This window comes from Aquarana catesbeiana, linkage group LG12 (assembly GCF_042186555.1).
Source record: "Aquarana catesbeiana isolate 2022-GZ linkage group LG12, ASM4218655v1, whole genome shotgun sequence".
NCBI lineage: Eukaryota > Metazoa > Chordata > Amphibia > Anura > Ranidae > Aquarana > Aquarana catesbeiana.
The window spans coordinates 180818633-180846121 of record NC_133335.1 but is presented as its reverse complement, the minus strand read 5'-3'; the positions used below and the strand labels follow the sequence as shown (position 1 = coordinate 180846121).

General features: G+C 44.0%; 1 protein-coding gene across 3 annotated transcripts in view; it reads left to right on the top strand.

The window, feature by feature from the left end:
• Positions 1-27489, top strand: part of CD40 (CD40 molecule) — a 152751-nt gene that overhangs the window by 78679 nt on the left and 46583 nt on the right. For all 3 annotated transcript variants that reach the window (XM_073606254.1, XM_073606251.1, XM_073606252.1), the window contains exon 5: positions 13487-13633. In XM_073606254.1, coding sequence (XP_073462355.1) covers positions 13487-13633 — 147 coding nt within the window. The remainder of the gene's footprint in view (positions 1-13486; positions 13634-27489) is intronic.

Sequence of the window (27489 nt, the reverse complement as noted above, 5' to 3'; positions counted from 1 at the left end):
CTCTCTGGGAACCCTGATGTAAGTGGGGAGCTCTCTGGGAACCCTGATGCAAGGGGGAGGCTCTCTGGGGACTCTTATGTAAGGCGGAGGCTCTCTTGGGACCCTGATGTAAGGGGGGCTCTCTTGGGACCCTGATGTAAGGGGGGCTCTCTGGGGACCCTGTTGTAAGTGGGGGGCTCTCTGTGGATATATACACACACGTATATTACTGTATATACATGTGTATGCCCGCCCAAGCATATGACTTTCTTTACTACGCTGCTATAGGCTCTAGCCCCAGATCTTTTGTAGACCTAGCAATGCCCCTGGTTGTAGGTCAACACTTTACTGTAAGATTAAGTCAACAAGACTATAAATGCTACAGGTATATCCCAATTTGCGTAATATTGCAGTAAACCAAAATCACCAGAATATACAGTGAAATAACAATAGCAATAGGTCAAATAGCTATAATAAACAGGATGTAACAGATTTATGACCCCAGAAGCAAAAGGGGGAAGAGAAGACTTTTAATCAGTCAGCTCCCTCTAGGCCCTGATGCCATAGAAAATTGAGTAACAATCTATACAATTTGTGTATAAGGGGGTTTTAATCTGCCACAGGTTCTATCAGCAGTTTCTTTGATGAGAGAAGGTCCTTGGAGTATGGGTATCTGTGATATTCAGCTAGCTTTGGTGGGGCCCAGAGATGTTACTGTGCAGTAGCAGGCCAATAAAGGTAAATGGAATAGATGTTGTATTTTCTCCAGCAAAGGCCCTCCAACTAAGCAGGTGTAAAGGTGTCTGCATGCAACGTCTTTAAGTGAAGTGTCAGAGATAAGAATGTCACCAATCTGACCAGTACACGGATCCTGGTAGACAGGATGTGAAATGAAAGAAAAGAGGGCTGGCCTAGTGCATTATCCAACAAATATTTATTAGAAACGAAAAGCTAACAAAAACTTCTCACAGAGGTGTAAAATCGTTCGTCAGGCCACACACGTGGCTAAATTATCCGAGACTGCCGAAAGCATCAAGCCTGGGGGGGGGGGGGGCGGGGGACCGGACCAGGTCCTGGCTGGCTAACGTATTTCGAAGGACAATCCTTCTTCTTCAGAGCCTGTCCCTGCGCAGGCTTTTGAATGTCTCTGCAGTGAGTTGTGAAGTGCCCGACTGGCAACCTGAAGGCCCAGAAGTCCCGCAATGGCTGCGTGGGTGTGAAGTGGATGTGAACCCGATCAGCAGCGCAGCGGATGCAGTGACAGCGACAGAAACCCTCCGCCCAGCGATGCAGCCCTCAGGGTTAGTTGCCCACCAACAGCACCCGGAGTGACAGCCCCTTGTATTCGAGGCTCTAAATCCCATGTGCCAAGAAAGCGAGCCTGCTCAGGACAGTTCAATTTATCTGCTTGCCCAGAATTCCATCAGAGTTTCAACACACTGGAACTTGTAGTTTTTAACTGTATTAGGTCTAGTATAAATCCAGGTGACAAGTGTCCACTATATTAAGTCGCTTTCTATGGGGCACCCATGTGGGCTCACTCCCAATCGGCCCTGTCTGCATCTATAGACACAGACAGTGTGGCTCAGCCCTGCCCCTGCACCTTTGTCACAGGATTTGATTGACAGAAGCGGAAGCCATTGGCAATCTGCCCAGTGAGGAGGGAGAGAATGGAGAGAGCCGCTTTTAGGCAGGTGCAGTCTTTTTTCTCCACTACAGGTGGTGCTCACCCACAGTAGCAATGCAGAAGGGGGAGGAAGAAGAGAGGAACTTAGTTCCTCTATGGTTTTTTCGGTCACAGGGAGGCAGCTATCCTACTGGATGCAGGCACTCTATGTGACTTTGGTGGCCATCTTGGGTCAGGCAGAGTCTATTTAGGACCCGGCTCCCAAGTTTGGTACACATTTTGTGAGTGGTCAGAGTAGGGACAGGTAACCCATCTGTCAGGGACAGTGCTTAGCATCAGGGAAAGGTTACGGATGAGTACGGAAAGTGCATAATCCTTCCTGGAAGCCTCCCCATTTGGGTGCAGACCGGCCAGGCTGTATTCCACTCCTTGAGACAGACGCTGTCGGCACCTCTGAGTCATCAGTCTGCCGTCCCATTGCCATTACTACTTGTGAGTACTACCAGTCAGGTCTTCTTATATTGCTGGACTTCTGCTTCAATATATCCCTGTTACTGCACATGGACTCCATGTGTTTTCTGCCTGCCACATCACGATGCACCTACCCACACGCTGCTCTCATACACAATGCTGGATCAAGTTCGGGCTCAGGTACAGGGGCTGGGGGGATTCCCTGGCACAGAAGGTTTTTTTTACTATAATGCATAGAATGGCAAAAGCTCCAATTTTCTGCAAACCACCTCTGACATTTTTATAACTAGGGGATTAACAATTGCCATTGCTGCAGGGAAATCCACTACTCTATCTACTACTCTATGCATTGGTAATGTTTGTGGGCTATTTTTGAAAACTTAAAAGAGAAGTATGGGAATGAAAAAAAATTAACTTTTATACTTACTGTATCTAGGTGGATGCAGCATTGGTCTAATGCTGCATCTGTCCCCCGCCGCCTCAAAGACTGAGAACCGACCGAGAACTGAGCAGTGTAACAGAAGTCACTGGCTCTCTGTTCTGCCCCTCCAGTGCTCACTGGAGTGCAGAGCTGTGAAGGGAGAGGGAGCGGCTGGCTCAGGCTCTCAGCGGCATGCTGAGAGTCTAAGACAGCTGCGGGTCCAGCCATTTGGGTGGATCCCAACAATAAAGTCGGGATCCCTCCAGAGCCTGGACTGGCTAAGTGACATCAGCTACAGCAGACTTTAGCCTACTGTCGGCTGAGTTACGGGTCACAGGAGTGCAGAACTATGTGCACACCTGTGACCCACAGGAGAAATATAGCCAAAATACCTTTGACCCTACTTCTCTCTTGAGTATTAGAAGTTTAGTTCCATATGTTTGTTGTCATGTAAAGAACATTTAAAAGAAGCAAAAGAAAATCCCAAATTTTGAGTTGACACAAGACAAGTAATAGAAGAGAACTCTTCCAATGGAGACGCTAATTCTGGTGACCCTGGTGACACATCAGGATTCCCTCACTTTAGAGGGCCTTTCACTTCCTTCCTGTTTTAAATATGGGACAAGAAGTGGAGGTAAAGCCCCCCAATAGGAAACAGATGGCAAAACAAGCCTGACAGGGGTTATAACCCTCCCTTACTGTATCCAAAATGAAAAATAAATATTTACCTTTAGTTTTACTTTTAATACGGCTCTCCTGTTTTTTCCTGTACTTTATGTTTATCCATAGTAGTGTCAGTCATGTTACCCTTATCACAGCATGAAGGGCAAACCAATTAGCCCTTTCCTCTTGAATTCCACAGGGTAACTGGACCACAGCATGAGGAAGCAAGCTGACCATAATTATTCCCTGGATGTGGTTATTTCTTTAAATCCCAAGTTAAGTTTTATCACCGGAACATTTCTGTACACTCTTCATTTTTTTAACTGTATTTCACTACCATTGCTAACCTTTTTGATGCCAGTTCACATCACTGTGCCCTTCTGACTCCATTCACTCTGCTGACCTGCTTGTCAGAACAACTTACAAAAGCTTCAGCGATGAAGCTGCAGGAAAACCTAAAACTGTAAATCCAAAATTGTATAAGGAATACAAAATATTGGCAACATTAAGTCATTTTTTTAAGAGTTTAAAATAAATTTTATAAGCTAATAGGAAGTATCTGTGTTTTTAACATTTTAAGGCAATAATTTTCCCGTAAAACCGTACGAAAGGCATTGATAATGGTAAAAGTGGTCCAGCTGCCAGTGGTGACATTGCATCAGGAAACTCTTTTAATTTAAGGCACCTCTATGGCACAATATTTTGCATTCTTGGCAGATCCTTGTGGCCTAATGGGGAAGTATAATAGTTTATGGTTATTTTTTAAATCTTTTAAAGGTTTATTACATTTTAAACAGATATTTTTACCTCTCTTTCTATTCTAATATTTATATATTATTTGTATATTATTATTAGTATTTTATAATAATAAATATATAATAATAATACAATATAATATATTATGTTATAATAATACATTATATTATGTTTCTTATAGTTACATAATTAGTCAGGTTGAAAAAAGACATAAGTCCATCTAGTTCAACCAAAAAAAAAAATACAATCCCATATACACAATCCTATACCCACAGTTGATCCAGAGGAAGGCCAAAAACCCCAGTAAAGCATGATCCAGTTTGCTAAAGTGGGGGAAAAAAATCATTTCTGATCCCCCGAGAGGCATTTAGATTTTCCCTGGATCAACTTTACCTATAAATGTTAGTACCCAGTTACAGTATATTATGTACATTTTGGAAAGAATCCAGGCCTTTTTTTAAAGCAATCTACTGAGCTGGCCAGAACCACCTCTGGAGGGAGTCTATTCCACATTTTCACAGCTCTTACTGTGAAGAAACCTTTCCGTATTTGGAGATGAAATCTCTGTGACGACCTCAAAGTGAATAACTCAACACCAAGTTCAACATATGGACCACTTATGTATTTGTACATGTTGATCATATCCCACCTTAATCTCTTCTTTTCAAGAGGGAATAAGTTCAGTTGCTCTAATCTTTCCTCATAGCTGAGCTCCTCCATACCTCTTATCAGTTTGGTTGCCCTTCTCTGCACTTTCTCCAGTTCCCTGATATACTTTTTGAGAACTGGTGCCCAAAACTGAAATGCATATTCCAGGTGAGGCCTTACTAATGATTTGTACAGGGGCAAAATGATATCTCTCTCTGGAGTCCATACCTCTCTTAATACAAGAATGGACTTTGCTCGCTTTGGAAACAGCAGCTTGGCATTGCATGTTATTATTGAGCTTATGATCTACCAAAACCCCCAGATCCTTCTCCACCATTGATTCCCCCCCGTTGTACTCCCCTTAATATATATAATGCATGCATATTCTTAGCCCCCAAGTGCATAACTTTACATTTATCAACATTAAACGTCATTTGCCACTTAGTTGCCCAATTAGACAGTGAATTGAGGTCGACTTGTACATTGGAGACACCCTGTAAGGACGTTATTCCACTGCAAAGCTTAGTGTCACCTGCAAAGACAGAAATGGTACTTTTAATCCCATACCCTATATCATTTATAAAGATGTTAAAAAGTAAGGGTCCTAACACTGAACCTTGGGGTACACCACTGATAACCTTAGACCATTCAGAGTAAGAATTATTAACCACTACTCCCTGAATTCTGTCTTTTAGCCAGTTTTATATCCATTTACTATCTGATATTTCCAAGCCTATGGACCAGGGGTAGGCAACCTCGGCACACCAGCTGTGGTGAAACTACAAATCCCATCATGCCTCTGCCACTAGGAGTCATGCCTGTGATTGTCAGAGTCTTGCAATGTCTGATGGAACTTGTAGTTTCACCACAGCTGGAGGGCCGAGGTTGCCTACCCCTGCTGTAGACTTAACCTTATACATGAGCCGTGTGTGGGGAACTGTGTCAAACACTTTAGCAAAATCCAAGTATAGTTACCCCTTTGTCCAAGGTTTTACTTACCTTCTCATAAAAAGAAATCAGGTTTGTTTGACAACTTCTGTCTTTCATGAATCCATGCTGTCTGTTGCTTAAAATATTTTTTTTCCAGCAAGAATTCGTCTATGTGGTCTTTTATTAAACTCTCCAGTATCTTCCCGACTTCTTTTATTATTTTTATATTATTTCTATTAATATAACATTTTGATTTTCCAAATAAACATTTATTACAGGGTAACCAGAGACACTGTTATGACACAGCATTATGGTTTTCTAAAGAAAGAGCACAGTGTTTCTGGCTGTTAGACCCTGGTGCCGTATTACTTGGTTTTGTTGCTGAAAAAAAACCCATTAATGTCAGATGACATAGTTATAGAAACATAGAATTACCGCAGAAAAAGACCAAGTGATCCGTCAAGTTTATTCTATTTTTTTGGGGGTTTTGCCAATTTTAGTATAGATCTAGGTTTGTCCCAAGCATGTTTTAATTCACTTACTCTCCATTCACACCTGGGAGTTTCGGAAACGCGGGCAGAATTGGTGCAATTTTGCCTTGGTTGTGGCGTGATAAATTGTGCCGCAAATGCGGCAAACCGAAGTGCGTGTGATGCGCTGTCACCCAAAAGAAGCTCCTGCTCCTTTTTGTGTGACAAGCTTCGCACGCTGTGCTTTTGCCACCATTTATCACGTGGAAAATCGCACCGCATTTGAGGTGCCATTCAGAAAAAATGGCATCGCAAACACATTCCGCCACAATTCTGGAATTGTGGGCTGAATGGCCCAATTCTGGCCACAATTTCGGAATGCCCAGGTGTGAATGCAGCCTTATTGTTGACTGACTCACTACCTCTGCTGGAAGTCTATTTAAAGCATCAACTAAGCTTTGTTTATTATCAATTACTTTGCCTACAATAATATGACTTTGTTGATAAAGTCACATGATTACTATGATAGTGCTTACAAAGTAAACAAAAGTAAAATAAACAAAGCAAATATAAACAAATAGTCAGAGTATCATTAGGGTTAGCTCTAGAGCTTGGTTTACATTTCAGGTTAGAGTTGGTGTTGAAGTTAGCTCTAGGGTTAATATTAGCATTAGGATTTGCACTTTTGAAGCAAGAACAGGTCATAAGATAATGCAATGCAGCATTGTTGATGATCAGGAGTCATTCAGAGACCAAAAGCCATCTAAAAAAAAAGCCACCTAAATGATGCCTTCAACATTAAAATGAACCTGAGTTTGCTAAAAACTTCCAATTTCATTCTTCCCTATTGGTGCTGTGTATGGAAACCATGGCTTCTATGAGGACTTGGAGACTGACAATCTATAACCAAACAGGTCATGGCGAGATGGGCTTAAATGAGCCACAGAGCCTTCCACTAAACCAGTGTGAAGCCTTCTGAAAAATGGTGGGTATTGACAAGGACTTAAAGAGGAGCTCCAGTCTTCTGTGTAAAAAGTCAGCAGCTACAAAATTGTGTCTACAAAACTTTTAATAAACAGTCACTCACCTGTTGCAGGATCCAGTGATTTGCTCACCTTAGCCATTTTCATCTTTTTCATCTGTCCTCGTGCCGAAATGTTAACCGTGGGCACCCGGCTGTGACAGCTTGCGAGTCGCGCTGCGCAATGTGAATTGTGCTGTAGTCTTCTGGGACCTGTCCCGTGTCCCAGAAGACTGCGGGGAGGAAGAGAGGAGGTGATCGGAGAGGAAGTGGGAGCGGGTACCTGTCAAAATCAGGTACCCGCTCCCTAAAAGAGACATTTCTTTACCAGGAGCAGGGGAGGAGGCCTTAAAGCGTAACTTCCCCTTTTGAGTGAAGCTCCACCTTAAGTCCAAATTCTAGGATAGTAGACAGAGCCATGCAAATCATTACTTTAAGCTACTGGGCCAACTGTGCAATCAGTTCATAGCGCAAATACATTCACGTAGGAAAGAGTTGCAGTGCAGCCCCTGCTGCCCCTCCCCCAAGTGATGATGCTGCTCAAGTGGATAAGAGCACAGCAAGTGAGGCGGCAATTTGCAGCTCTAATTTCCTAAAACTGGAGAGTGCATAATCAGGTGCAGCTCTGCATAGAAATCAATCAGCATCCAGTTTTTTATTTGTCAAAGCTTAATTGAACAAGCTGAAGTTAGAAGCTGATTGGCTACCATGACCAACTGGAACAGATTTTGCACTCTACAGTTTTAGTAAATAAACCCCTGTGTGTACCAGTTTTGGTAAATCTCCCCCTATGTGTTTTTTTAATTATATATGTTCATGGTGGAATCAGGGCCGGCGCTACAGCTAGGCGAACTAGGCCCCCGCCTAGGGCGCACTGTCACCTAGGGGCGCAGCCACAGCCAATGGTTGTCATGCAGAGTCCTGGCTCAATGGCGGCGGGAGAGGGACAACAAAGTGTCCTCGGGGTGCAAGCATCTCCATGAGGTGAGCGGGAGGCAGCAGGGAAGGTGAACAGCTAGGCCTGAGAGTCTGGGAGGGTGAAGAGCTCCATTGCCTCCTTTACCCCTGTTCGGTCCTCTGACCAGTAGGGGCAGTGTGTCAGTGGTGTACAGATGAAGTTGAATCTGTAGTCGGGTCCCCTGTGGCTGTGTGCACTGGACAGGTACAGGGGTAATCTGTGTTTAGAGGAGATGATTGCTGTGTTATCAGGAGGTCCCATAGAATATGAAGAGTCAGTGTGCAGGAGGAAGGAAAGGGGGGGGGGGTGCTGTGGAAGCACAGGGCTCAGCATGCCATCATCACAGCTTAACATCCAACCTTCATTTTACTGTGTTCTGGTCTGGTCTTTACCTCCACCCACTTTTTATCCTGTGCTCCTACCAGAGAGAGATTTCCTGTCTTGTGACCTCACTGGAGGGTCACCCCCCCAATTCTTGACCCTGGCACAGGAACAGCTTTAAAAATATTGTCAGAGGTTTAACCCCTTTCTTACTGTACTCTAAATGTGTTCTTGTCTGTGTCCCCATGTAATATGTTTCACATCATCTCCTGTACTATGTCTGCAGTCTCTGACTGTCTACTGTAGTATGTCTGCATTCTCTGACACTCTCCTGTAGTGTATCTGCAGTCTCTGATCCTCTTCTATACTATGTCTGCCGTCTCTAACCATATTCTGTAGTATGTCTGCAGTCTCTGACTGTCTTCTGTAGTATGTCTGAAGTCTCTGACCATCTCCTGTACTATGTCTGCAGTCTCTGACTGTCTACTGTACTATGTCTGCATTCTCTGACACTCTCCTGTAGTGTATCTGCAGTCTCTGATCCTCTTCTATACTATGTCTGCCGTCTCTAACCATATTCTGTAGTATGTCTGCAGTCTCTGACTGTCTTCTGTAGTATATCTGAAGTCTCTGACCATTTCCTGTAGCATATCTTCAGTCTCTGACCATCTCTTGTAGTATGTCTGCCATGGTGGTGACCTTAGCACCAATGGTCCATAGTGCACTGTGTCTTGGCAGGGTACCAGGTAGTCAGACTGGGAGCACCTCAGAAAGGAAGGCCTGGCACTCCCCACAACAGGCCCAGGATGTGAGAGCCAATTGTCATGGCTCCGCACTCAGGACATACAGAGATCAAGGTTTCTGTGATCCCAGTTCGGCACACCAATAGACCCCTTCTGGGCACGACCCAAAGTCCCATGTCCAGAGAAACACCAAGGATATCTGGTGATATAAAGCGGGTGGCGTGTCATCCAAGCTACAGGCTGTTAAATAATTTTCTACTGTTTTTAAAAATGTTTACATTTTATTATTTTTTGGGGGTAGGGGTGCAAGTAGCTGGTCTCGCCTAGGGCGCAAAATAATCTAGCATTGGTCCTGGGTGGAATCCATCTTTGCTGACTACATATGCAGGTTTTGCTTCTTATGCTATAGTTTTGCAAAGCAGTTGTGGTAGTCAGATATAGCATACTGAAAGCAATACACACTCTGTATGGCTATGTGAGGTTTTGTTAAGAAGAATGGCTGATAGATTACAGTGAAATACACATCGGTGACAGAATAGAAGTTTACAAAATGGTGTATGAAATATGGAACAGCAACTATGCAAAAACGTGAAAGCCACATCAGATAATGCTTCCAGTCAAACGTTATAATTCAGAATGTGTACAATCTATGAAAGCACTACACATTGACTGCTGCTCATATAATACATTTTAGTGTAAGCCTCGGTAAAACATGACAGCTCAGATCCTCTGGGCAGTCATGTTTTACAGAGATTTACAATAAAACATATTATCCATGAGCAGCAGTGAATGTGTGGTGCTTTCATGCATTATGAATTCTTCCGACTGATGACAGACTGTATCCTGCACTCTGAGGCTGCTGCTGGTGCATTATAGGAGTTCCAAAAACTGCAGCAGTTTGCTTTTTTTTGCCAAAATTTTATAGTGCACAAAAATGTACTAAATACTAAGGCCTCACAGGGCATTAAAAAAAAAACGAGCTGCAAAGCCACTACCAACGCCAGGAAAAAGTGGCTGTATTCAAAATCTATTCAAAATCAATGGTTCCCTATGAGAGCCGTCTTAACTGATCTGACTTTCAGCCCATTGATTTGAATAGAAGTTGTATCCAAGTCGGATCATCATGATCCGATATGTGGTGCGACTCGTGCTCTGAGGATCCAGGAGGGGGGGGGCACTCGCTCGCATCCCCCCCCCCTTAGCTGACCTTTTTTTTTTGGCGTGGGGTTCCCTTTCAAGATCCATTCCAGACTCAAAGGGCCTGGTATGGATCTTAGGGGGAACCCACACCATTTTTTCTTTTTACATTTAGGCACGGGGTTCCCCTTCAAGATCCTCAGAGTACAAGTCGCACCACAAGTCAGATCATGATTCCGGGACTACTGAAAAAAAAACGCCCAATGTCCGTTTAGCAGCTGCAGTGTGCATGAGGCCTAGACATTTGTCAATGTTGTGTATTTTTCCTAAAAACTTGTGTTTGATAAATGAGTGTGCAAATATTGTGTGACATATAACATTTTAAAAGCCACCATTTTATTCTCCAGGACCTCTGCTTTAAAATATATACCTTTAGGGGAAAAGAGAGTTTAAAGTGATTTCTACAGAAAAAAAAATGCAGATTTTAACATGTGTGTGAAAAATAAAAATATAGCCATGGATAGAAAGTGGTTAACTGCCCTGCTGTGTCCTGCCTAGCAGTCTTGCAGGTGGCAAGGTCTAATCTGCACCAGGAAGGCTAGTATCAAACAAGCCTTAAAACAGAGTTAAACTTCAAAGAAATGCTTACAGGTAGGATTTTTTTCATCACCGAGGGAGCTGGAGTCTTGAAATGATGCTTGGCAGCTAATGGTCAAGAGCTGTTGCCACTCAAATTGTAAAGGGCTTCACAATTCTCCCAATATGTACCAGTTCTTTAAAAGATTCAAAGCCAAGTGGTATAGAATCCCTGTAAGTTCCAGCTCCATTTCCTTGCCCACTCAAAAGGGTTATCACTACTGTAGGTAGCAATGGTAATAGGAAAGGGCTGCCCATCGATCCACATGTGAGAAGCTGCTGACACATCTCCTCCCAGCTTGAGTGGCAGCCAATCATTCCCATTAACATTGCTGTCTAAAGGGAGAAAAAAACGTAATTCTGCTCCCATCTGTACACAGACAGCTGCTGCATAGTTGCCAACATTGAAAAAAAATTTTTTAGGGACACTTTTTTGGCTGTATGCTGAGTCTTATAATTAGGGGGCAGGGCATGCGTTTGTAGGCTTGGCACAGGGGGAAAGTAAATAAAATGTGGTTTACGCAAAAGTGGGCGTGTCTTAAGTGGGATGGGCTCAAAGGGTGTGTGGTTAGAGTTTGAGATGAATGAGGGATGGAGAGGGAAAGGGGGGGAGAGGGATGGAGGGACAGCAGGCCCAGATCCTACACAACAATGGAAATATGTGTATTCTAGAAAGTTTAACAACCAGCAGATAAAGATACTCCAAACACCTGGCGTTAGCGCTTCAATCATCCCGGCACCATGGTTGTTATGGTGTCAGGATGATTGAAGTGTATTATTTCTGTTATTACATTGTAAGATAAAATGAAATCATTCAACTCACCATAATGCCGAATCAGTGGGATCCCTGAGTGTGTCACCTGCCACCAGCCGTCCGTCCTTGCATCACGTGTCCCAGCAGAGTCCGTCCTTGCATCAGAAGTCCCCAGCAGAGCCCCCCCCTTACATCAGATGTCCCCAGCAGAGCCCCCCCTTACATCAGGTGTCACCAGCGGAGCCCCCCTTACATCAGGTGTCACCAGCGGAGCCCCCCTTACATCAGGTGTCACCAGCGGAGCCCCCTTACATCAGATGTCCCCAGCGGAGCCCCCCTTACATCAGGTGTCACCAGCGGAGCCCCCCCTTTCATCAGGTGTCACCAGCAGAGCCCCCTTACATCAGATGTTCCCAGCGGAGCCCCCCCTTACATCAGATGTTCCCAGCGGAGCCCCCCCTTACATCAAATGTCCCCAGTGGAGCCCCTCTAACATCAGGTGTCCCCAGCGGTGCCCCCCCTAACATCAGGTGTCCCCAGCGGTGCCCCCCCTAACATCAGGTGTCCCCAGCGGTGCCCCCCTAACATCAGGTGTCCCCAGCGGTGCCCCCTTACCTTTCCATAGCAGACCGGCAGGGGGGGTAGGTGGGGCGAGGCGGAGCGGAGCGGGGCGCAGGGTGGGCGGCGTAGGAGCTTCGTCTAGCCACCCAGCCGTTCATGGTCTCCTTAAAAATGGCGGCCGGCGGAGACAATGTCTCCACCGGCCGCGGACCTCCAGCGGCGGCAGCGAAAATTCTTAAAAAAACGGATTTCTCAGGACATTTCCCGGGAAACAATAAACTCGGGAAAAGAGTCCAAATCCTGGGAATGTCCCGGGAAATACGGGACAGTTGGTAAGTATGCTGCTTTCATGCCCCCTTGAATGGCATTAGTTCTTTGTACAGATGAAAGCAAGAGGACTCCACACCTTCACAGGCAGTAATGAGGAAGAGATCCTGCTACTCAAGCAGGGAGTGGGCGTGCCATCATCTACAGGAGATACAGGCATTCCGTGGGTCAGCACAGCATCCTAAAACTCCTAGCACTGGTCCAAGAACACAAAGTGATCACGCAAACACGGATCTGCTTCTGTGCTTTGCATGGTCAGTTTGAAACAAGAACCAAGGGGAACTGGCAAGATCACTAGTTATTTAGCAGCTACATATTAAATTCAAATATTACAGGCTATGTTTACTAAAAAGTATGTGAATAACAACGCACATTTTGAATCAGAATTTTTGGGGTAGCATACACTGGGTTTTCATGTATTATTACAATAAAAATTCAGATAATTTTATTTCCTTTCGTGTTAAAAACAGAGAATGTGATAGAGTGCTATGGCATTGTCATCATCCTTTCCATTATACAAAACAAAAACAGGATTTAGTATATAGAGTCAGGCTTAAATGCATGCTTTGCCTTCAAAAGCATTTGTAGCTGTATCATTACTTTTCAGAGTTCCTTGATCTAATACATAACCTACATAACTGTTTATCCTTAAAATTATGTTTGGCTCTGTTTTCTTTTTGGGTTACTGCATTTATTTAGTGCAAAGACTTTTTTAACATATGTATTTATACCTCTATCTATCTATCTATCTATCTCTCTATCTCTCTATCTCTCTATCTATCTATCTATCTATCTATCTATCTATCTATCTATCTATCTATCTATCTATCTATCTATCTATCTATCTATCTATCTATCTATCTATCTATCTATCTCTCTATCTATCTCTCTATCTATCTATCTATCTCTCTATCTATCTATCTATCTATCTATCTATCTATCTATCTATCTATCTATCTATCTATCTATCTATATATATATATAAACAAAACGTGGCAGATGTTTTAGATGTGTGCAATTTGTTACCTGGTAAATTTTAATTAATGCTTTTCTTGTACACTAGAATTAGGATTTCAGACGATAAGTGAGGGGACAGATACGAAAGATGTAGACTGCCTTTGTCAAGATGGCAAGCATTGCTCCAGCCAACAATGTGAGACTTGTGTGTTGAATAAGCCCTGCAATCCAGGATTCGGAGTCACACGGAAAGGTGAGAGAGTGCTGATTATTGTGGCAGGAATTTCCTGGCCACATGATAGGTTTCAAAAGAAACCTGTGTTGAGAAATATGGAAGCTGCGATTGCGGCCCTCTCCTTCTCAAAAGTCTTGTTGCCTGGCTCCCATATTAAAATAAAGATTGTTTTATTTTTTATTATGTAACATCTTTTAACAAAATAAACAGTTAAAATATTATGCACAAAGTATTGTGGGTTTTCTAACAAGAAAGCACAGCAGAAGCTGTTTTGCTTTCAGACTCTCTTTTTCTGATTGAAACATTGCAAGTCTTCCTTTTGAAGAGAGAAAGGAAGGCAAGAGGACTTAAGTTCTTTGTTTAAATTTTGGTTTAAAATATTTAGCTCAGTAAACAGCAGCTTTTCCTTACAGCCAGAAGCAGAGAAATGTGAAGATGAGTGAAAAGCTCCAACTGCATGTGACCTATTCCACTTGATAGCATTAGTTCTTGGTGACTGATCCAGCACTGTTACATGGAGTTCTGAGCCATATGTATGCTTTGATTAGGGCGGCTCTGATCTTACAAGGGGCTTCCTTTCTCATTCCTGGCAGTTAAACAGAATTGGTGGAAGCCTGTATATATCAGGATAATGCTGACCGCCCAGACAATAAGATGCTTTGCATGCCTTAAGATCAAAAGTATTTTTGATGTCAGCATATACAGTATCTCACAGTAGACCCCTCACATTTTTGCAAATATTTTATTATATCTTCACGTGACAACACTGAAGAAATGACACTTTGCTACAATGTAAAGTAGTGAGTGTACAGTTTGTATAACAGTGTAAATTTGCTTTCTCCTCAAAATAACTCAACACACAGCCATTAATGTCTAAACCGCTGGCAATAAAAGTAAAAGAGAGTACACCCCTAAGTGAAAATGTCCAAATTGGGCCTAATTAGCCATTTTCAATCCTTGGTGTCATGTGACTCGTTAGTGTTACAAGGTATCAGGAGTGAATGGGGAGCAGGTGTGTTGGTTTTATCGCTCTCACTCTCTCATACTGGTCACTGGAAGCTCAACATGGCACCTCATGGCAAAGAACTGTCTAAGCATGTGGAAAAAATAATTTTTGCTCTATATAAAGATGGTCTAGGCTATAAGAAGATTGCCAAGACCCTGAAACTGAGCTGCAGCACGGTGGCCAAGACCATACAGCGGTTTAACAGGATAGGTTCCACTCATAACAGGCCTCGCCATGGTCAACCACAGAAGTTGAGTGCACATGCTCAGCGTCATATCCAGAGGTTGTCTTTGGGAAATAGACGCATGAGTGCTGCTGCCAGCATTGCTGCAGAGTGTCAGGAACCATGAATCAGGCTGAGACAGAAGTGCAGTAAAAATCACACTATTTAATAAAATGGTAAAATGGTATAAACAGAGCAAACGTAGTCAAATCATAGCCAGAGTTCGGAAACCAGGACGGGTAGTCAGAACAAGCCAGAGAAACAAGAGTCCGGAGATCAGTGAAGTCAGGTGCAGCAAAACGGTCAGGAAGCTATTAGTATTAGTGTCAGGAAGCTAGTTTCTAGGTAATTTGGGCATATCCCCAATCCTCATTAAATTAGTAGGTATGATGCCCGGTGGGTGTGGAGATGCGACTCATACATCTGTACATCTTGCAGCATGTATGCGTTCCTTGATCATCCAATCTAGGGCGAATACTGCAGTGCAAAATGTAACCACATTGTTTCCCTAGAAGCCCAGGTTCTGAATCTAGGGAAGCAACTGTCAGCACTGAGAAGTCCCTCCATACTAAAGGAGAGCCAGGAACGTACATGGCAGGGGCCAGCACAGAGGCGGGTGGAAACAAAGAGATGCAGGCACTAGGAAAGAGTAGATGGGTGACAGTCAGGAAGGGTAAAGGGGGAAGTGCCAGGGAGGCCGATCCATAGGTGGAGCATCCCAATAAGTACGCTCCATTGAGTGACATTGGTGAAACCAGTCAGGAGCTGGAGCTGAGGGACTCTCCTAGCTTCCGGGGGAAGAACTCCTCCAGTGAGAGTGGGGGGGAAGCGAAGGGAAAGGAAAGACAGATTCTGGTGGTAGGGGACTCAATTCTTAGAAGGACATAGAGGGCAATCTGTAACAAAGACCTAAAGCGCCGAACTTTATGTTGTCTACTCGGGTTCGGCACATCACGGATCTGGTGGAGAGATTACTGGGATGGGCTGGGGAAAAACCAGCTGTCATGGTGCACGTTGGCACCAATGACAAAGTCAGAGGCAGATAGAGTGTCTTAAAGAACGATTTTAAGGACTTGGGAGCTAAATTGAGGACACTGAGCCACACCAGAAAGGCAGAGGGAGTTTAGGGAAGTAAATAAGTGGCTGAAAAGCTGGTGTAGTAAGTAGGGGTTTGGGTTCCTGCAGGACTGGGCTGACTTCTCAGTCGATCACCAGTACTATAGAAGGGACGGACTGCACCTAAATGAGGAGGGTTCAGATCAGCTGGGAGTAAAGATGGCCAAGAAGTTAGAGGGGTTTTTAAACTAGGCGACGCGGGGGAGGGCCTAGAGGTAGAGATAGTCAGCGCGGAACATATTCTAGAGGGTAGTATTGGGGCATTAGTGGTAGGTTGACTAAAGCACACAAACCCAAGGTAAGTATAGTAACAAGTCCTAGTTGCAATCTCGGAACACCCAATAGGAGGATAGTATGCGACCGGTCTAAACTACGTGGCATGTTCACCAATGCCAGGAGCCTGGCGGACAAGATGGGTGAACTAGAGATACTGTTGCACAAGGAGGATTTGGATTTTGTGGGAATTTCAGAGACCTGGTTCAACAGCTCTCATGATTGGCTGGCAACCATTCAAGGGTATACCCTTTAATGCAGGGATAGAGAGGGTAAAAAAGGGGGAGGGGTATGGCTATATATCAAGAATAATTTACAAGTGAATGTGAAAGATGACATCACTAAGGGGACTGGGGAGGAGGTAGAATCCTTATGGGTAAAGCTCCAAAGGGATGAAGCTAAGGGGAAAATATTACTGGGAGTATACTATAAGCCCCATAACCTGAGGGAGGAAGGGGAGACTGATCTCCTGTCACAAGTTGGATTAGCAGCAAGGATGTGAAGTGTTATCATAATGGAGGATTTTAATTATCCAGACATAGACTGGGCAGAGGGAACCACGCATTCGTCTAAGGCTCGCCAGTTCCTAAATGTCTTGCAGGACAATTTCATGGTTCAGATGGTAGACACACCAACTAGAAATAAAGCGTTACTGGATCTACTGATTACCAATAATACAGACCTGATCATGGATGTGGAAATACGGGCAATTTAGGAAACAGCGATCGCAGGTCAATTGGCTTCAGTATAAATCACACAAATAGGAAACATAAGGGGAATACAAACACACTGAATTTCAAAAGAGCCAACTTCCCTAAACTACGAACCTTGTTGGAAGGCATGAATTGGGATAAAATCTTAGGAAAAAAGAACACGGAGGAGAGATGGGTTTGCTTTAAGAGCATATCAAATAAGGGCATTAGCCAATGCATCCCATTAGGTAATAAATTTAAAAGAGCGAACAAAGTCCTGGATGGCTTAACTTCAATGTAAAAATGCATATAAAAGCAAAGGAGAAGGCCTTCAAAAAATACAAGGTTGAGGGATCATCATCAGCATTCAGACTTTATAAAGAATGCAACAAGAAATGTAAGGGTGCAATTAGGGCGGCTAAGATAGAACACGAAAGACACATAGTGGAGGAAAGCAAAAAAAAATCCCAAGAAATTCTTTAAGTATGTAAACAGTAAAAAAGGGAGGACAGACCATATTGGCCCCATAAAGAATGAGGAAGGACATCTGGTTACAAAGGATGGGGAGATGGTGAAGGTATTGAATTTATTCTTCTCCTCAGTCTTCACGAGGGAATCGGGGGGGCTTCAGTAACCAAAACTGCAGTGTTTATCCTTATGACACATCACAGGAAGCACCTCCATGGTTAACAGAGGACAGAATTAAAATTAGACTTGTGAAACTTAACTTTAATAAATCACTGGGACCAGATGGCTTGCATCCGAGGGTACTTAGGGAACTCAGTCAAGTAATTGCCAGACCATTGTTCCTAATTTTTACTGACAGTCTACTGACTGGAATGGTACCAGGTGATTGGAGAAAAGCCAATGTAGCACCAATATTTAAAAAGGGCCCAAAATACATCCCTGGGAATTACAGACCAGTTAGCCTAACATCAATAGTATGCAAGCTCTTGGAGAGGATGATAAGGGACTATATACAAGATTTTAGTAACAAGAACGGTATCATTAGCAGTAATCATCATGGATTCATGAAGAATCGTTCTTGCCAAACTGATCTATTAACCTTCTATGAGGAGGTGAGTTGCCATCTAGATAAAGGAAGGCCCGTAGATGTGGTGTATCTGGATTTTGCAAAAGCATTTGAGACAGTTCCCCATAAACGTTTACTGTACAAAATAAGGTCAGTTTGTATGGGCCATAGGGTGAGTACATGGATTGAAAACTGGCTACAAGGGCGAGTTCAGAGGGTGGTGATAAATGGGGACTACTCGGAATGGTCAGGGGTGGGTAGTGGGGCCCCCCAGGGTTCTGTGCTGGGATCAATCCTATTTATTTTGTTCATAAACGACCTTGAGGATGGGATAAACAATTCAATCTCTATTTGCGGACGATACTAAGCTAAGCAGGGCAATAACTTCTCAGCAGGATGTGGAAACCCTGCAAAAAGAGCTGAACAAATTAATGAGACAATTAATACATGGCAAATGAGGTTTAATGTAGAAAAATGTGAAATAATGCATTTGGGTGGCAAAAATATGAATGCAATCTATACACTGGAGGGGGAGAACCTCTGGGGGAATCTAGGATGGAAAAGGACCTGGGGGTCCTAGTAGATGATAGGCTCAGCAATGGCATGCAATGCCAAGCTGCTGCTAACAAAGCAAACAGAATATTGACATGCATTAAAAAGGGGATCAACTCCAGAGATAATTCTCCTGCTCTACAAGACTCTGGTCCGCCCGCACCTGGAGTATGCTGTCCAGTTCTGGGCACCAGTCCTCAGGAAGGATGTACTGGAAATGGAGCGAGTACAAAGAAGGGCAACTAAGCTGATAAAGGGTCTGGAGGATGTTAGTTATGAGGAAAGTTTGCGAGCACTGAACTTATTCTCTCTGGAGAAGAGACGCTTGAGAGGGGTTATGATTTCAGTTTATAAATACCGTACTGTGACCCCACAATAGGGATAAAACTTTTTCGCAGAAGAGAGTTTAACAAGACACGTGGCCACTCATTAAAATTAGAAGAAAAGAGGTTTAACCTTAAACTATGTAGAGGGTTCTTTACTGTAAGAGCGGCAAGGATGTGGAATTCCCTTCCACAGTCTGTGGTCTCAACGGGGAGCATCGATAGTTTCAAAAACTATTAGATAAGCACCTGAACAACCGCAACATACAGGGATATACAATGTAATACTGACATATAATCACACAAATAGGTTGTACTTGATGGACTTGTGTCTTTTTTCAACCTCACCTACTATGTAACTATGTAACACAGAGCTCTGAGAAGGAAGGGCTGAGCCCAGCCCTGACACAGGTTGAAGGGGTGGGGGGTCAACCTATCAGTGCTCAGACCGTACACAGCACACTGCATCAAACTGGTCTGCATGGCTGTCGTCCCAGAAGGAAGCCTCTTCTAAAGATGATGTACAAGAAAGCCCGCAAACAGTTTGCTGAACACAAGCAGACTAAGGACATGGATTACTGGAACCATGTCCTGTGGTCTGATGAGACCAAGATAAACTTATTTGGTTCAGATGGTGTCAAGCGTGTGTGGCCGCAACCAGGTGTGGAGTACAAAGACAAGTGTGTCTTGCCTACAGTCAAGCATGGTGGTGGGAATGTCATGGTCTGGGGCTGCATGAGTGCTGCCGGTGTTCTATCAAAATAGCCAACTCTTGAGAAACTCCAACTACTTAACTTCCGGTTTCTTTAAACAATCAGTAATTGGAGATTTTGACGAATTGCAAAAACCGGCGACTGAATACAGTCCGGTTCATGATATTATGAGCAGAGATTGTTACTCTGCATCGATACTAGTCATCAAAATGGCTGCATCTCAAAACAAGGGGAGGGGCGTGACCGGATGCAGGTGTGAGCAGTGAGTGTGTGCTCTCACCTGGCTCCGACCCCTATGCTGCATTAACGATGTGGAGTGGATGGGCTTAGCCTGCAGTATGAATGCCCTGTGAAGCTCCTGGTTCCGGGTTATGAGCAATGGTATTCACGGGCTGCTGACTGGGGAGCGGCTTCTTGATTGGCGGGGGCGGCAAGAGAGGAGGTCGGGAAGGATCAGCTGTCTTGCTGTGCTGTCCTCCCGTGCTATCTAGCAGAACGCTGAGGGGAAGCCCGGCTACATTACCGCCCCCGTACCTCTGGTTGTGCCTGGTTGCCTGGCGACACTTCACAGGCACCGCGGGAGGCTGAAATAAGCTAAGATACCGACGCTGAAGGACGGGAGGTAAAGGAGAGGTGATTCTGTGTGAAGGACAGAGGATCTGGATGGGCCTGGACGGATCATCTGTAAAAAAAAACACTGGTAAAAGCCCTGCAGAAGTCCTGCAAACCCCCTTGAAGGTAACGGGAGAGAGGTAAAAAAACCTGATCTGCATAAAAGTGTAAAGTACAGTGACTGTGTATTAAAGCAGGGAGCCTGGGGCTTATCCCTTGTTATTATTATAAAGAGTGGTTATCTAAAGCAAGGAAGGATTAATTGGTGGATTGGTCAGGCTGGTGGGCTGCAGAGTGCCTAGAGTATCCTAGCTTGCTATGACTAAGAGGAAGGGGGAAGATCAGCTACAGCAGCCCCAAGAAAATATGCCTATCCAAGCTACCCGTTCAGCCAAAGAAAAGGAGAAGGGGTCTCAAAATGTAGCCGCACTAACAGTCGCTGCGAAGCTGGAAAAATTTGCACATAGCTCTTTGCAGTCGCCAGCCAAAAACAATCAGCCGCCTTCGGGTAAATCGTCAGCTGGGGACAGAAAGAGCCTGGGGAAAGGACCTGATAACTCGGTAGCTAGCACAAGAGTAATGAACAAAAAAAGTCCTGAGAGGGAGCACCCAGGAAGAACAGGGGATAGTAGTCCCAATACAGCCGCAGCCAGTGATCAAGAACCCACTTTAAAAGAGGTACTATGTGCTATAAATGCTTGTAGGAGCTCGATAAGCGGGATGTGGGAAGAGTTGAAAGCTTTAAGTGAGGAGTTTGGCAGCATTAAACAAGAGCTTCAGAAAACAGTGGAGAGAATTAAAGGCGTGGAGGAAAGGGATAACCAAGTAGAAGACATTGTATCCCCAATGCGTCAAGAGTTTAAAAAAATGCAAGCTCAGCTAGACGCCAACAAGCTTAAAATGGACGAATGGGAGAATAGGTCGCAAAGACAAAATGTAAGAGTGATGGGTCTTCCTGAGAAAAGTGAGGGCTCTCGCCCCGAAGAGTTTATGGAAAAGTGGCTTAAAGAGGTTTTTGGGGCTGAGACTTTTTCATACTTTTTTTCTATTGAGCGAGCCCACAGAGTGCCTTCCAGATCAGCATACTCAGGAGATCGCCCTAGACCAATGATACTGAGGTTTTTTTGTTATAAAGATAAGCTAAATTTAATGCAAAAGTCTAGAGAGAAAGGAGACATTTTTTTTAATGGAGCCAAAATATCGATTTATCCAGATTATTCCCCGGACTTACAAAAGAGGAGAGCAGGTTTTTTGGATATTAAGCGCATCCTACGGAACCATAACATTCCATATGCGTTATTATATCCAGCACGGCTACGTATTGAGGCTCTAGGAACTATCCGTTTTTTTGAATCTGCCAAAGGAGCCACGGACTGGTTTGAAGAGAACAAAAAGAACTTATAAAGATGAAATCGCATACGGCAATCGAGGTTTTTTTTTTTTTTTTTTTTTTTTTTTTTTTCCTCCTGCACTTGTAGGAAATGGGTTTAAAGATGTGTGTTTTTGTAGCAGCAGCAGTAGTAGGGGTCGGGTGGGTGAGGGATGGGTGGATGGAGTGAAGGTTGAGAGAATTGTTTAGAGTGGTGATGGGGTTTTTTTCAGCCCTTGGGTCAACGGGGTTATTGGGGGGGAGGGGGGAAGGGGGGGGAGTGAAGGGAGTGTGGGGGGAGGGGGGTGGATAAAGTGGGGTGAGGAGAGAAAAGAGGTCACAAGGAAGGCCCCTAGGGCACGCCGAGTGAGGCAAGGGAGGGGGAAGAAGGAGTTATTTAAAGTAGGGGATAGCACAGTTGCATCAATAATGGTAAAAATGCACAGAGCACCTGTAAAAATTTTTCTGAAGGTGATAGAAATGAAGTGTAAATGCTTAAAGTCTATAAGATTTAGTAAGATGAGGAACACTGTTTTGGAGGGAGGTGGGAGGGGGGGTGTGGGGGTAATTACCCCCTGGACCCGCTCGGTCCCCTCCCCATAATAATAGCACTGGGTGTGGTAAGAGGGGGTATTGATGATTTGAAACAGAAGGCCAAAAGGCCGGGGGGAATAAGGGCACGTGTGGTGATTTGGTATTATCAGAATAGAGGATGGAGATTTCTTCTTTGTAGTCTCTTTCAAAAAAAGTACCGGTTTAGAACAGTATCATCTTATCGCCGTGATGTCTCAATATATAAGTAGAAGGGTAGCCTTATCCTGGTTTTTGCATAACTGGTATTGTTCTTTGTTGATGTATATTTTGAATGCAGCCTAGAACATTTGGTATAAGTTCCTGGAACATCAGGGGTATGAGTGAGCCGACGAAAAAAGCCACTGTGTTCCAGGAATTGGAATCTTGTGCTACCGAAGTGATATGCCTGCAGGAAACTCATTTGACCGCTGAGATTAAATTATTAATTAGAAATAAAAAATTTCAGTCACAATACCACTCAGTGTACTCCTCCTATTCAAGGGGAGTGAGTATTCTGATTAGAAAGGGGTTGATGTTTTCCTGCAGGGACGTCAGTATTGATAGATCGGGGTGTTTTATTTTTTTGTATTGTTTAATTGAGGGTAGACCTTTTGTCATAGTAAATGTGTATATTCCCCCTCCATTTAAAATGGAGATCTTGTTCTTGTTGCTAGGATTCTTGGAGGATAAGAGAGAGGTCCCAGTGGTTATGGTGGGGGGCTTTAATACCGTGCTTGATAGTAGGGTAGACAGATTCCCGCCAGGGCTGAGTGGAGGTAGAGGGTCGGGGGGAAGGTTGGCACAGTTCCTCGAGGAGGTTGGGTGGTGTGACATGTGGAGGGCTCGTAATCCTATTACCCAGCAATATTCTTGCTTTTCAGTGACCCACCATACTCTCTCCCGTATTGATATGGCCATTGGTAATCAAGAAGCCCAACCCTTAATAGGTAGAATTGAATATCGCCCAAGGGGAGTGTCCAATCACTCGCCACTGACATTGTCAATAACCATGCGGGATAATGGTGGCCTGAGAATGTGGTCATTAAATCCAACATGGTTGGAATTAGTGGGGAATAGGGACGAAATTAATTTAAGATTGAGAGAATTTATTGACTTTAACACAGGTACTGCTTCGGGGGGTGTGATTTGGGACTCCTTGAAAGCATTCCTCAGAGGGCTTTTGATTCAACAGATATCTAAGTTAAAGAAGCAAACAAGGACAAGAGGAGAGCTTATTGGGGAAGAGGTTCGGGAATCAGAAAGAAAGTATGTATTAGATCCGACTATGGAAAATCGAGAACTCTGGGTACTGAAGCAACAAGAGTACAAAAAGGAAGAAATTAGAAGAGCAGAGAACAGGAAGGTTTTTCAGAGGCAGAGGAATTTTGAGGAGGGGGAAAGAGTGGGTCGGACGTTGGCCTTGTTGGCTAAAACTAATTCTCCCTCTTCAGTAATTCCCATGATTAAAACAAATGAAGGGGATATTTCATCAGATCCTGGGGTAATTAATAAAACCTTTGTAGAATTCTATAGCGAGCTATATAAGATGCGTCACTGTCCTGAACAAGTAGAAATGGAGGAATTTTTGGAAGGTATTGTTCTGCCGGTGTTGTCGGACGCAGATATGAATAGTCTGGAAGCACCAAAACCAAAAGTCCCCAGGTCCCGATGGATTGCCATCTGAGGTTTACAAACAATATGGGGAGGTGATGGCCCCGGAACTCTTGAAGACATTGAATTGGTCAGCTGCAGTCGGTAGTTTACCTTTGTCAATGTCTGAAGCTATTATAGTACTGATTCAGAAAGAGGGGAAAAATCAATTAGATACATCGTCATATAGACCAATTTCATTGCTGGGTACGGATGTCAAGATTTCGACAAAGGTCCTGGCAGCTAGGCTGAATAAATGCATATCTACTTTGATTCACCCGGATCAGTCTGGGTTTATGCAGAACAGGTCTACTAGTAAAAACATAAGAAGGACTTATTTGAATCTCCAGACTCCGGTAGAGAATGCAGGTTCCAGGGTTGTCTTGTCCTTGGATATTGCCAAGGCATTTGACACCCTGGAATGGGGTTATTTATGGTGGGTACTGGAAAAATTTGGGTTCGGCCCCCTGTTTATTAAGTGGCTTAAGATATTATATCACCACCCCAATGCTAGATTAAAAATAAATAATACATACTCGGAACGGATCTCCCTTGAGAGGGGGACTAGGCAGGGGTGTCCCTTGTCACCCCTGCTGTTCGCCCTGGCAATGGAGCCTTTCGCGGAGGTAATAAGAAGCTCTCCAGGTTTACAGGGTTATAAAAGAAAGGGGGGTGAGGAAAGAATAGCACTATATGCTGATGACGTACTATTATTTCTGGGAGACATGGGGCCGTCATTAGTAAAGGCAATGCAGTTGGTGATAGGGTTTGGAAGGATATCAGCGTTAACAGTCAATTGGGAGAAATCTACATTTCTCCCGCTTGACTCGACTACCGGCTCCCTCCCGCAGGAGATACCTCGCTTTAGGGTGGTGGAGAAGTTTAAATATTTGGGTATAGTGCTAACCAATGACCCAACCCAGTATATTAGAGACAATCTAGCTCCGCTTTTAGAAAAGTTTAAAAGGAAGAAAGACATCTGGTGTCGGCTCCCCCTATCTATGGCAGGGCGCGTAAATCTGATCAAGATGATCTGGATGCCACAATTAATGTACATATTACATAACTCACCGGTTTGGATTGGGAGGGACTGGTTTGTAAAAATAAATTCTATCTTTCGTGAGTTAATTTGGAAGAAGGGTCAGGCCAGGATCAGTCTTCAGACCTTGCAGCGCCCTAACAGGGAGGAGGGATTGGCGGTGCCCCATCCATATAGGTACTTTCTGGCGGCCCAGTTGCAACAACTGGGGGGGGGTGAATGCGGTTGGGAGGTGAATTCCAGCGTAAAAATCATGCTATCAGGGAACCCGCATAATTCCCTGGTAGGGGCATTGGAAGCCGGGACATTAGGATCCGTATTTCCAACATATAAATTGGTTATAAAAGTTTGGCGGTCGGTGAAGATCGAAATGGGATATAGGGGGGTTACGGAGTTTTCACCTATATGGCAGAATGGGCAGCTACAAGAACTGCAGGCTATAGGAGTAAACAGGATGTGGGAAAGGGCGGGTATAAATAGGCTGAAGCAAATATTTGATGGCAATATATTAAAGTCCTTTGCGGACCTGAGACAGGAGTTTGGAATTCCTAAAGAATCATTTTACTTTTACCTCCAGATTAGACATGCATTAGATAAGCAATTTAAGATTAAGGCACTGGAATGGTGTAGCGCGCCGCTGCTTAGTAAGGTGGTAAGGGTACCTAGCCTTAAGGGGCTAATATTAGGAATTTATGACCATCTAACGGCCAGGGCAATCAGTTTAGCTCCACTTTCGCGTGCAAGGGAGAGGTGGGGGGCCGATGTGGGGGAGTTGAGCGATGATCAGTGGGAGAGGATATTGGAGCTCGGTCCGCTGGTGTCCCTCTCTCCGTCGCAGCGGGCTTCGCACCTCTTGCTTGTACACAGAGCCTATTACACCCCCAAGAGGCTATATGGATTTGGAGACCAGACGATAAATGCCCCAGGTGTCTAGAGACGGGCGATCTTATACATATAATGTGGAGATGCCCGAAACTAGTTAGGTACTGGACTGAGATCTAAACATTATAGATGCTAGATTTGGGATAAGAGTGGAACACGAGGCTAAGGCGTGTGTGCTGGGGCTAATTAGTAAGAATATCGGGGAAGACCACATAGGAATAGCAATTGTACGCTGTTTATACCAGGCGAGGAAATTGATCGCGAAAGCATGGTTATCAGCAGTGCCTCCTACTCCTGAAGAATGGGTTAGCACAATGAACTCAGTAATTGGAACAGAAAGGATAATCTATACCAGAAGGGGAAGTTATAGGAAGTTTATGAGGATTTGGGGTTTGTGGTGTTAGGGAAGGAATAAGGGAAATATAAATTTTTAGTGAGGATAGTAATATTAGTATTAAGGAATAGATTTATGAGGGAATAAGTATTAAGTAAGGTGTATCTAACCAGGTAACAAGTTTTGCCAAGTTTAAGACATGACTATTTTAACAGAAGCAACTGTTGGGGAGGAAGGGAGGGTAATCGGGGTGATAGGGGAGGGGGGTGGGATGGGGGGGGGGGATAAAGGAAAAAACTAAGGGTTAGATAACTCATTTATGATTGTGTTATGGGATAATATATTAAAGAATGTTTGTTCTTTGTTTTTATATTGTTTATGATGTATAATGTATAACCTGAAAAACTAATAAAAAGGATATGATTTAAAAAAAAAAAATGGCTGCATCTGAGTTGGTGACAACTTTGTCCTCGTTAGCTGCTGTGGTGTCAAAACAGCAAAATCTTCCTGTACCGGAGTGTATTTGGTTGCCACTGTTGTGTCCAAACAGCAATTCATCAAAATCTCCAATTACTGATGGTTTAAGTAACCCGGAAGTGACGTGGTTGGAGTTTCTGACGAGTTGGCTAATTTGACAGAACACTGGCACTGGGGAGCTACAGCTCATTGAGGCAACCATGAATGCCATGTACTGTGACATACTAAAGCAGAGCATGTTCCCCTCCCTTCAGAGACTGGGCTGCAGGGCAGTATTCCAACATGATAACGACCCCAAACACACCTCCAAGATGACCACTGCCTTGCTAAAGAAGCTGAGGGTGAAGGTGTTGGACTGGCCAAGCATGTCTCCAGACCTAAACCCTATTAAGCATCTGTGGAGCATCCTCAAACGAAAGGTGGAGGAGCGCAAGGTCTCTAACATCCACCAGCTCCGTGATGTCATCATGTGGAAGAGGACTCCAGTGGCAACCTTTGAAGTTCTGGTGAACTCCATGCCCAAGAGGGTTAAGGCAGTGCTGGAAAATAATGGTGGCCACACAAAATATTGACACTTTGGGCCCAATTTGGACATTTCCATTTTCACTTTTGTTGCCAGTGGTTTAGACATGAATGGCTGTGTGTTGAGTTATTTTGAGGGGGCAGCAAATTTACACTGTTATACAAGCTGTACACTCACTACTTTACATTGTAGCAAAGTGTCATTTCTTCAGTGTTGTCACATGAAAAGATATAATAAAATATATACAAAAATGTGAGGGGTGTACTTACTTTTGTGAGATACTGTATATACCAATCGGCCAAAGAATTATTTAAAAATACTAACAACTACGTACAAAGCCATCCACAATTTCGCCCCCAGCTACATCACTAGCTTAGTCTCTAAATACCAACCTACTCGTTCTCTTCGTTCCTCTCAAGACCTCCTGCTCTCTAGCTCCCTTGTCACCTCCTCCCATGCTCGCCTCCAGGACTTTTCCAAAGCC